The 12005-nt window shown below is 36.8% G+C and overlaps 1 protein-coding gene across 1 annotated transcript; it reads right to left on the reverse strand.

The window, feature by feature from the left end:
- Positions 1-8164: 8164 nt before the first annotated feature.
- LOC134797769 (uncharacterized) lies at positions 8165-10317 on the reverse strand. The gene is made up of 3 exons (XM_063770132.1): positions 10094-10317; positions 9450-9631; positions 8165-8739 (listed from the first exon to the last, which is right to left on the reverse strand). Exons 2-3 carry the CDS (start codon positions 9629-9631, stop codon positions 8193-8195), a joined length of 729 nt encoding a protein of 242 aa, XP_063626202.1. The 5' UTR covers positions 10094-10317; the 3' UTR covers positions 8165-8192.
- Between the last annotated feature and the right edge of the window lie 1688 nt (positions 10318-12005).

Below are 12005 nucleotides of genomic sequence, written 5' to 3' on the forward strand. Positions count from 1 at the left end.
TTAAATATATATGGCGCGAGTTGAACGGGATCGGACTGTCAACTGTCAAGTCAAATAAGTTACTTGACTACTTTTAACGAAAATGTCGAAATGACTCGTCAGTATGAAGAATGACAAACGTAGGTATAACGTCATATGTCGGAGGTCTGCAATAGTGTAAAGCTTAAAAATAAGTAGAGTTAGACCAAGAAAAGTCTGCAACGATTTTGATAGAGTCGGACCAAGAAAAGTTTGCATCGGATTTGATAGCCCACGCAGTGCAAGTGTCATTTAAATACGTCATAATTTCATAGAAGTTTGACGTTTAAAATAACACGTGCACTGCGTGGGCTATCAAATCCGCTGCAGACTTTTCATGGACTGACTCTAGCATATCTACGCAATGCAAGTCATGCACGTGTTATTTTATACGACACAATTTTACAGAAGTTTGATGTTTCAAATAACACTTCATATCGTTATAAGCTATGGTTATAAGTAAGTATTTATTATTCAACTATAGAAGCTATATATAAACAGTTGCACTTTATTATTCAACTATAGAAGCTATATAAAAACAGTTGCACTGGGTGTGCTATAAATAGAAATCGTAGATTTTTCTTGGTCTAACTTCTAAACGTTCGTTTTAGTTTGTGTAGCTTCGTATGTTTGCTTAATATGCAAAAAATATCTTATATCCGCTTAGCTACATTAAATTTAGGTAATAAATATTTAAGGATACTTACAGAATTAATCACCATAGTGCTATCCTCCAAGTCATTAGTGACTTCAATTCACAATTTAATTAAAATATAAATTATCTTGTTAAAAGTAGGTACTTTTAACAAGATTTTACGAAAGGTTGTACTTGATGTATGGAATATCAGCCTTGATATGTTTTGAGTGCAATGACTCCCGCACTTTTATGAGTCTGCATGGCTGCTAACATATTAGGTACAGAGGGAGCAGATAATCTAATTTTATCCCTTTCTTCCGGTTGATATTCCGGTGTATGAAAAGGATAGAATAATTGTAGCTTATTTGTAAAATTGTTCGAGTTCCTACAGGAAAATTTGCGAATTTTCCTATCTTTGTTTATTTCAGCGTAGGTCTATATGGTGAATTAGTAATTGTTCCTGAGATACAGTGTGTAAATCCAGTACGGGCAATAAATTAAACCAGATGTAGAATTTATCAGTGTGATAATTAATAATTAAGAAGTTTTTTATTTACACTTAATTATGACCCCGTACCTGTTTAATTTTTGAAAATTTACGTAGCAAACATTACGTTACGAGACAGTCATGACATAATTCGACTCGAGCAGTTAGTTTCAAGTTGTCTTTTCATTGGCTACTAATTTTCCTGACAGGTATTTTTTATTTATTTACTAAATTTAAATTGTGGTATTACTCAATGGCTTGGCGGCCTAGCCAAGGTGACAATCGATTGCGCTTCGCCATTGAATCGCTTTGTGTCTCTCTATCACTCTTCCATATTAGTGTGACAGTAACAGTTGCGTATCGTTCGCTACGGAGCGTTAGCGATTGGCATGTTGTCTACAGGGCCAGATCTATACAGTCTGTAGGCTTAGTACGAGAGCGCCGCCACGTTATTTCGCGCGTACATAGACTGGCCTTCTCTAATTAATACAGTTAGAATAACACGGGTAAATAGTCTATCTTGCGCGCGATATACTGCCGTGGCCATAGCCTAATAAAACATGGTCCTCTCTTCCCAGAGTGACACAAGCCTGTGTCACAATAACATTGCCACTTTATACAGGGTGTTTGGTACATCGTTTGCCAAATGAAAACGGCAGATAGGTTGAGTCATTTGCTATCTACTAACGCTTAGAAAAAAAAAATTGGCCATAATTTTTTTTACTACTGCGCAAGTATAAATTTTTATTTTACGTAAAACTGGCATAGAGCTGAAAAAAAGAAAGTGCGCAAAATTAAAAATTTCTAGGCCTGGGAAGATAGCAAATGACTCAACCTATCTGCCGTTTTAATTTGGCAAACGATGTACCTACCAAACACCCTGTATAGCGCTATTTCATATTATTATATAGCGCTGTCGCATGATGACGTAGGGCCTACGTCGTAGGCGTGTGTCAGTCACGTGGTCGGAAGAGAGTACCAGGCGGAGTATATTATTATTATACCATGGTCGTGGCGCTAAGTCTACCAGGATGATAATGAGTAGGTATATAGAAGTTACGAAGAGAAATGAAACTCGAGGGTAAACTTTAAAAATGTTACTTAAATTTATTTAAAAGTACTCGTAAGTATGTTCCTCGAATACTTTTACAGTTCTCTTTGGTTTATTTGGCTTCTGATGAAGACCCGGCTGCGTCTGTAAAAAAATAAGCAAGCGATATAATTTACCAAGATAAGTTTGCAACGATTTTGATAGCACACGCAGTGCAAGTGTTATCTAATACGTCATAATGTCATAGAAGTTTGACGTTTAAAATAACACTTGCACTGCGTGTGTTTATCAAAATAATTGCAGACTTATCTTGGTCTAACATTACCATTATTATACTCTGTATCTTTAGGTATTTAAATAAAAGTAAACAAAATCTACCCTCAAATGGCTCCTTATGCCAGTTGAGGGTAGATGAAAACATTACATGATCAAATAATGTAGGTTAAAGTCAGGCCGTTCAGTGCTGACAGATCCAGGCGGTTTTGTATTTGGTTGGTTAACCAATAAATGTTAGAACTACCCGAAAATGTACAAATTGTTTATTTTCGGGTAGATTTTTGATCTCATAATTAAAGTTCAACAAACCTTTTTCTTCTTCTTGCGATTATTTTTCTTCGTTTTCCGCTTGTCATTTGTCTTATACTCGTATCGCAAGAGTTTCGATTTGGGCTGACGGCTCTTTTGTCTCGGCTGAGACTGTTTTGAGGGCTTCGACTTTTGAGGTCGAGATAAATGGTTTGAGGACGTTTGAGTTAGTCTTTGTGAGTGTTGATTTTCGGGTTGAGGGTGTCGATTTGAAGGTTGAGGTTGTCCATTAGGTTGTCGATGTGATTGATGATGCTGCGTTTGTGTTAGTTTTTGTGAGGAAATCTGTTGATTTCCGGGATGCCGATTTGAGGATTGTGGTTGATATGATTGGGTCGGTAGTCTTTGTGAGTTTGACTGTGGTACAGATTGGCGATTTGGATGTTGGGAATGGGCATTGCTATGTTTCTGTGAATATTGGAGATCTGTCGATGGATATGGCTGTATATTTGGTTGCTGATGTCGATTCGCAGTTTGTGGGTATTGTTGCGAAGGATAATGATATGAGGGATGATTTTGAGGCAGTTGTGCATTTGAGGGTTGTTGTTGACGGTTTGACTGTTGAGGTTGTTGATTGGAGGGATGTGGTTGACGGTTTAAGTGTTGAGGTTGCTGATTAGAGGGATGTGGTTGACGGTTTGAGTGTTGAGGTTGCTGATTGCTGGAGGGATGTGGTTGACGGTTTGATTGTTGGGGTTGTTGATTGGAGGGATGTGGTTGACGGTTTGATTGTTGCGGTCGCTGATTGGAGGGATGTGGTTGACGGTTTGTGTATTGAGGTTGATTTGAGGGATGTCTGTTTGAGTGTTGAGGTTGCTCGATTGAGTTTTGTGACTGCCTATTGGCCTGTGGCCTCTGAGATGCTTCTTTCGATGGTTTTGGTTGTCGATTCGAAGGTTTAGTATTGGTGGGACGTTGCGGTGGCGACGGCCGCTTCGGGTCTTTGCGTGTCAGGAAACCTGTGGAAAGAGGTATCCAATTAAATTATTACGTCTGTTACAGCTGCAGGAACTTAGCATTTTTTCTGAATATCGCCTAATACTTATATAGCGCATAAAAATTTAAAATATTTAAAAATAAAATATGTGCAGTCCGTCTAAGATTAGTCTGCACCGAATTGGCAGTTAGAGTACAGACCTAGCATACGGATTGTAATTGAGTTTTATATTTGCAAAAATAAAAGAATCTCCATTTGTTCATGCTCAAGAACCAGTGGTTGCATTGCATCAAAGAGAGGCAAGCCGGGGTCAATTATAGAGATGCCCCGAATAGTGAATTTGGCCGAATACCGAATACCGAATGTTCGGCCCCTCTCTCGGCCGAATACCTAATATTCGGCGACCGAGTATTCGGCATGACATGCGAACATTTTGAGTCACAATTATTATGAAAACTGTTCGCCAACAAAGCACAACGTTTGCTAAGATATATTTTTATGTTGAACAGAATTGATGAATGTAGTTAGAGTCAGTCAAATCAGACCCATGATAAAAATAAAATATTTTGTATTCAACAAATGCTCAAATAAGTGCCTTCGTATTTAACTACATTCCAAGAATACATTTTAAATATTAAATATACCTAGTTTTTGGTTATTATTTGTGTAATTTTTCTTTTTAGGTAGGTGTAACAGATATTCGGTATTCGGCCGAATAGTAGGCAACATTCGGCCGAATACCGAATATTCGGCAAAGCGGCCGAATAGGCCGAATACCGATACCGAATAGTTGCCGAATATTCGTGGCCTCTCTAGTCAATTAGTTTTACTTTTTCTTTTGAGCTGGAAACAATGCTTAGTATTTGTTTGTAAATAGTACTACCTATATTTATTGCCTTCCCTGTATATGTTGTTACCTATATATCGATGCCGTACAAACAGCAACACTCCTAATAGGCCTGATGATAAATTTTGAAATCCCTTTTATTATTGTCGGTACACTTGTCTTGGTTCCGAAAAACACAATATTTCAGCTATACTCATAAGATTTAACATAAATAATTGCATTTTATTATAGCTAGTTTAAACCTCGCGCGAAAACGCCTTGCACTCCATTTGTGACGTCATCAATTAGTTGGTGGTAGGGTGGTAGACATTGTTTACATACTTACAGTTACGAATTTCCCTTGAATCCGAATGATATTGTTAATTCAGCACCATAACTATATTACGATTAGGGATGATAAATACATTACAAATATTTATCACAATAACTCATTTTACACAAAAACTCTCACACGGTTGCAATTTAAGATGAATTATTTAGATACATGTAAATTTTGAGTGAAAATCACCGAGCGCCGGTTTTACTTTTTCATTTTTTCTAGTTACGACAGCCAACATGGCAATGATAGTTCCATTCAGCCAAATAATAAAAAAAGTTTTTTGGTGAAATATCGTATTATTTAGCATTTTATTTAGATAATAACAAATATATATCTACTTTATATCGTGTAATAATATTTTTTGGACGTAATAAATGTTTAGTGACGAAATAATATTTTTTTTGCACCTTCAAACTCTTTGGTGAGGACGTAGGGATTTCGGTCAATGAGGTTGTCTATGTTGCTCTAAGAAATTATATTATGGATTGATGACGTCACTGCTTAGAACGCTTCTGTTTGGCGTTTCAGTAATAATGGCCGATTGGAGAATTTAGCACTTTTATTTTATTGAATATATTAATAATCCTTCAGTTTATACTGAGATTGGGCCATTTTTTTGAATCATATTAAGATATATGTTTCTTTGAAACCATTATACCTATGATTCTTTGTTACTGTCAACAGGCCTATTGTATATCGGTGGACTTATTATTACAAAGGGCATAAGGTAACGTCCATCGATGTACAGTTAACAGTGTGGGCGATGGTACATGACGTGTCAATTAATTAGCGATCAGACATGCGTAGATGGACTCCATGCACCCTATTCAGACTCAACGTGTTACGGTTTTGATACGACCCTGACGATCGTCTTGGTGATTGGCGCACGCATATCTTTGATATCATTTCGCGTGCACCAATCACCGCGAGCGATCTTCAAGCTCGTATCAAAACAAGATCAAAATTGTAACAAGTTAATTCTGAATCGGTTTCCATGAACGTACGTAGTTCTCACTTTCCCTCTCTCTCCTACTACTCTCTAAGCTACTCTGAGTGGATATCTTAGGTATGAGGAAAAAGCATAATTAGTATGCTATCAACAAAATGCATAAAAATGTATTTTTTAGGTAACATGACATGAATAATGTGAATAACTTTTGCTTACTATGTAAGAAATCATAAATAAATAAGAGTAGGAGTACCTATACTTATAACTACTCACATATTCGTAAAGAATAAGTAGGACAGTTCAGAACATTAATTACTTACAATTATAAGTAATAAAACTTTTTGCTCTTGATAGATATGTACCTACATATATGGATTTTTAATAAGCGAGAATTACATTAATGTCAATTTCACTTAAGAACTAAGAAATAAACTATCAGTAAACTCTAAAACTATAAATTACAACTAATCCCAAACTAACCTATAAAAACTAATCAAATAACCCACCCCGCATCGCCCCCGGCGCAAAGGTGCCCATCACACTTGCTGCGTTACCGCGTTGAACCGCGATGGACAACCTCTGCGCTAGGAACGATCCGGAGCGGGGGTCGAGACCCCTCTGCTGCAGGCGACGCCCCAGCTCCCCGAGAAAAGTTTTCATATATGGATATGTGAGATCCTATAATTGGCTCTGTACCTATCACTATTTTCAGTATTTATGTCACATAGTAGAAGCTGTTGGTTCTCCATATATAATTAATAAATAAATATGATATGTGGTGCGGGTGGAAACATTTAGGTAGTTACTTACCCTGCTGGGAAAATATGGTATGGTTTTATGGTACCGAAAAACAACAACAGTATCTATTAAGAAACAGTTAAAAAAAATAACTTTAACCCACAAATTAAAACTTGTCAAAACAAATGCAATTAAGACTTGTCACAATGAAGATTCAAAATACAATGGAATGGGATACTTTCCTAAAGGCCTTTGGGCGTCTAGAGGTAGAGTAGAGGAGAGGTAGGTTGATCTAAAACGTAGTGATTTAATCATAGAATTAGATGACAAAGAACAACTGTCAATCTTCAGAAAAAGTGTGACCAAAAATGAAATGCAAGTGTGTGCGTAAATTGTCTATGTAGATCAAAAATAGTGATGTCATGTTACAACATATTAATAATCTGTCGATGTTTGATTGCTTTATCGACTACTTTTTCAAATGTGTTATTTTAAACGTTAAAATTCTACGACATTATGACGTATAAATAACACTTGCACTGCGTTTGCCATCAAAATCGTTGCAGACTTATCTTAATGTAACTCTTACTGTGTTGGAAAGTGAAGTTTAAGTTTACCGCTATACATGAACACCTTCAAAAAGGTATAACAATCGTTATTTGAAGTCGTTACGAAATATCGTTATGAAAATTTCGCTCGGAATATCATAAATCCTCTGAAATGAGTATTTGTATTTGCTTGGACTATTTGGCCCTGTGACACTGCAATCCGGCACACTACAAGACACCATCTTCACTGAATTACTTTTTTTAATACTTTTCGTAATAATCCATGTATATTTTTCAATTTGAAAATTACCGTGATAAGCTCTTGGCCGTCCGCGGCCGTCGTCAAACTCAAAAGTGGTTACGTTTTCTCTTTGGTAGTCTGACTCTTTCGCACTCATGGGATGTTCATATACGTGATAGCTTCCCTTTCGCTCACTTCAGCTGTCTGTCAAGCGCGAGCGGAGGGTAGGTCTATGGATTTAATTCTCTTTGGGTTGATCGTTCACACAACTAACCAAATAACAATCGTGTTATCCGTTTGATATGACTAAAGGCATATTTACCTATCTACCCTATCTTTTATGTAGTAGGTACCAATTAAATTTATTGAATATAATTATATAAGAATTACCTACCTGTGTTATTCTTTTGATGCATAAACTCGAGCATGAAAAAATGGGATATATGAAACGAATTATTAATACAAGACATTATTTTGTTATGTTTTATTATAAAACAATAAATAACTTATACTAAGCACTTTGGTTCCACAAGCATACAATCATTCACCTTCAAAAATATTTTAAATTACTATTAGCTAAACCTATTACTATAGTTAATACACCTAACGACCTATGTGGCGCCAAAATCATTGGCAAAACTTAAAACAGTGAATAGAATCAGGCGTTACTTTGCGGAAATCCATACTAATTAAAACCAAAATATTATTTTGCTAATCCGCGAAAAGAACCGAAGCGAAGGTTCGCGGATTAGCAAAATAATATTTTGGTTTTAAAACTTAAAACGCTAAATAGCAGGTCAATTCGATATTAGAGCTGTAACAAAACCACTCATAATTACTCTTCCAAATCATTCTCTACTTCCTTACCTTGATCTAACTCATAGAATCCGTGCTGCAAATAGTATAACAGCGGTGACGGAATGTTTTCGTTGCTGAGTGTCTTCGACACACCAATAGCAATGTCGGAGCATGCCCGGAACTCCTCCTGATTCCCGCATCCTAAGCCTGACGTCCCATTACTGCAGATACCCCAGTTATTTCCAGCTACATATCTCCATTGAAGCACACAATGCTCGCAGATTAATCCAGATGGCAGTTTATAGTTGACTTCGTAGATTCCACTGCCTCGGTTTGGAGTGTATTGAGTTTCTCCGTCTTCCGACACCAATAAATGCTTGTCGAAGCATGCTTGGGAGTTGTCGGTCGGGTCAGGGCAGAGTTTGAACTCCCAGTAACCCATGTGGGAGGCGGTGAGGTGGGTGGTAGTGGCGATGGTGGCGCCAGGGAGGTATTTGGCGACGATGACGCCCAGGCCGAAGGTGCCGCCGAGCTCGTGGGGGCGCGGGGGTGGGATGCTGTAGGAGTCGCCGCAGATTCCGCATCTAGGGGAGAATGAAGGGTCAAAGATGTGTTAAATCAAATTATAATTTGTCACTAGCTTAATTAGTCCTAAGCCTACATTTTATTTTTAGCTGTTTGTTAAAATGTACGAGATAAATTCGGGTTATTCCCACTAGTTACCAGTACCACCAAGTTGTCACCAGTAGTAACTACTGGGAATTTCTTTCCCACCTTTTACCACTGGTAAAACTGGCTTTTGAAAAACACAACACTCGCACTCGGTTTGGTATTTATACTGTATTTATTAATATTGAACCCTAACAAAAGTTTGGTGGTAACTATTGCGATTTTTTTCCTAGTAGGTAGTTACCAGTGGTAAAAGGTGGGAATAAAAAAACAAGTGGTTACCACTGGTAACAACTTGGTGGTAAGCAGTGGAAATAACCCGATAAATTCAAATAAACCTAGTAGATTTTAGGGCGGAAACAAATGGTAATATTGGGAATAACTCGTTGATACAGACAGTTTGGTTAGGTAAGATTCGTAGGTATATTTTTAATTCGTAACATACATACCTATTATACCTAAACTTGTTAAAATTCTTAAAAAACCAACAGTCCAGACATTAAAGTGAAGCGTTATACAACTAACATCAGAAGACTCTTTAGAGGTTTTGTCTTTAAATAGAGAACTATCTTTTTCTACAGTAAAACATTGGCCTATAAGTAGTTGCCTATAGTATGGTACTTACTTGCCGCCATTACTCGACCACTGCGTCGAAAAGCCGCCACAGTTCAAGCCATCATCATCATAGTTGGCCGGCGTTGGGAACCCTAGTCGCCAGGCTGACGCTCTCGAAGGAGGCTGCGTCACTCTCCCGTGACCCAGCACGAGGGATGCAGATGCGAGCAGGAGGATGTAGTGGCTGATCATCTGTTAAATGGAAACTTCATGCATAACATCGTCCACACGGTTACTGACAATTTGTATTATTTTTAATAGCCTATATTGTGTCCCACTGCTGGGCAAAGGCCTCCCCTGTCTTCCGCCACTCGTCACGGCTTTGCGCATTCGTAAATTATATAAATTATATTTATTGCAAAATAAGGTCACCAATTATGTGAGCTAAGTAAAGCAATAGGTACATTTATAGTCTTCGTTTTAAATATATATTCTTAATTTTTTTAATATGTATTTAAAAAACAATAAACAAACACTAATGAGGATTTGAGCTAAACTGATGAAGTTTGACTAGTTCCTTAAGTAGCTAGGTTTTTTTTGTTAATTTATTCAACTCAAAAATAACAATACGACATAGGTATAAATATTATGCATATTTAGTTGGTCTTTATTATTTTCTAACGAGTGACTTAAAATAAATAAACATTAACCTACCTTATTTTATCTTGCAGTGTCTAAACGAACAGAAGATGGACCAAAAAACAATTTAAAAAGTTAATTAGGCAATAGAGCCAAACAGCTTTTTTCACGGCACCGTTCAAAATCGGAAGAAGCGTTCAGAAATGAAAGTGATGACTGATGCGATTTCCCGCCAATTTATATAGAAGCGTATCTTTTGATCGTTATCTGACAAACATAAATACTTGGTGTTGTAAAGATATGAAACGAATCACAACAATTAACAGCGTTTCTGTGTTTGACTTCCTAATCAGATAAGTGACCTAGTTTTAATTCGCGATATATGGATTCTGGGCCTTGGGCTTAGTGTGCCAGAAAAAAAATTAACTGTTGTTACTTTATTTTTTTTAATACGCCGCTTTTTTACTCAAATAAAGGGTTGGTCTAAATTAAGTGTTTTTATACTCATCATCATCATCTCAGCCATAAGACGTCCACTGCTGAACATAGGCCTCTCCCTTGGACCTCCATTCGTATATACCGGTTGAAAGCGACCCGCATAAAGCATCCCATTTTTATACTACTGGTTTATAAATTTGAACTTGCTTAACTATTTATTGACCGAGCGAAGCGAATGTCTCATTTCCTCTTGGGCAAAAATGCTTTTGTATGTCCGGACTCCGGATTACGGTAAAGTAGGTGCCAAGCTACAGTGCGACATGAAAGAGAAGAAGTTAAATATAATGGACCTAAACAATTTCCATACACAATTGTTGCAATGTTTAAGCATTTTACGTCAAAAATGTGACAGTTACGAAGAAAATGGCGCACTCATTTATTTTCTACTATTTTATATCGCACTGTACTGCGTTATAGCTATAGAATGATTATTGCATTGCATTGTTTTGATATCATCACTTTCATATTTTCAAGTATTTACTTAAAGGAATGTCTGCGAGGGAAATCCTCGCAAAACACATGTTTACCTATAAATACTTGTCTTTAAGTGGCTTAGGCATTTCGTTTTACGAATGTGGCAATAACCGGAAAATAGAGCATTTATTTTTAACAAATGGGTTTTTGACCTTATGACGTTAATGTTGGACTTACATGAATACATGATGCGTCAGATTAGGTTAGGACAAAGCTGTGTTTTAGGTAGGTATGTAGTGTAGGTACATAGCCTTCCTTTTTTAAACGTTTATACCTACCTACCTAAGGTTTATAGGCATTAATATTGATGAAGAATGGTATTTCTGCATTTGTATTTTTTCGTGGCCCAGCACACGTGATGGTAAGCTGCATAATTGCTTTATGGCGGCATCTCGTAAAATCAGGCACATCATGAAATTCCTTGACATATCGTGAATCGTGAAAATCTATGTCACGTTCAAAACTAAATCGTTCGTGAGTCGACGTCGTTTTCTGAACAGCTGCCCTTCAGGCATCTGAAGCAACTTAATGAACCTATTCTACTTATCTATTGGTTTAATATGACTATTGTCGAAACATTACACAGAACTTTACGATCTGCCTGATTTTACGATTGGTCGACGACATAAATATGTATCATCGATACGAATTCAGCCTACAGACGTTCACCAATCTATAAACACTTTCCCCGAGGATCTCCAAATGGATGATTTACCTTACTTGTTTGACATTATTTTATTTCTTGTCTTAAGTAAATAAAACAAGCCCTTGAAATAAGACATTTTAAATTTTAACTGTAATAAGATAATTTCTTCCACTTGCGAAAATAGGAAGCGCCTTGAATTTTATTTCCCATTTGACAATATTATGCTTGAAAGATAAACATCCGAGAGTTTTTTCGTATGTTGCGGACGTGTTTTTCATGTGCATTATGTATAAGTATACTTTTTGTGATATACTATATTTTTGTTACTTATATATTTTGTGTGGCTTTATACTTTCTCATATCAAATAC

Source organism: Cydia splendana, chromosome 15 (assembly GCF_910591565.1).
Source record: "Cydia splendana chromosome 15, ilCydSple1.2, whole genome shotgun sequence".
Taxonomy (NCBI): domain Eukaryota; kingdom Metazoa; phylum Arthropoda; class Insecta; order Lepidoptera; family Tortricidae; genus Cydia; species Cydia splendana.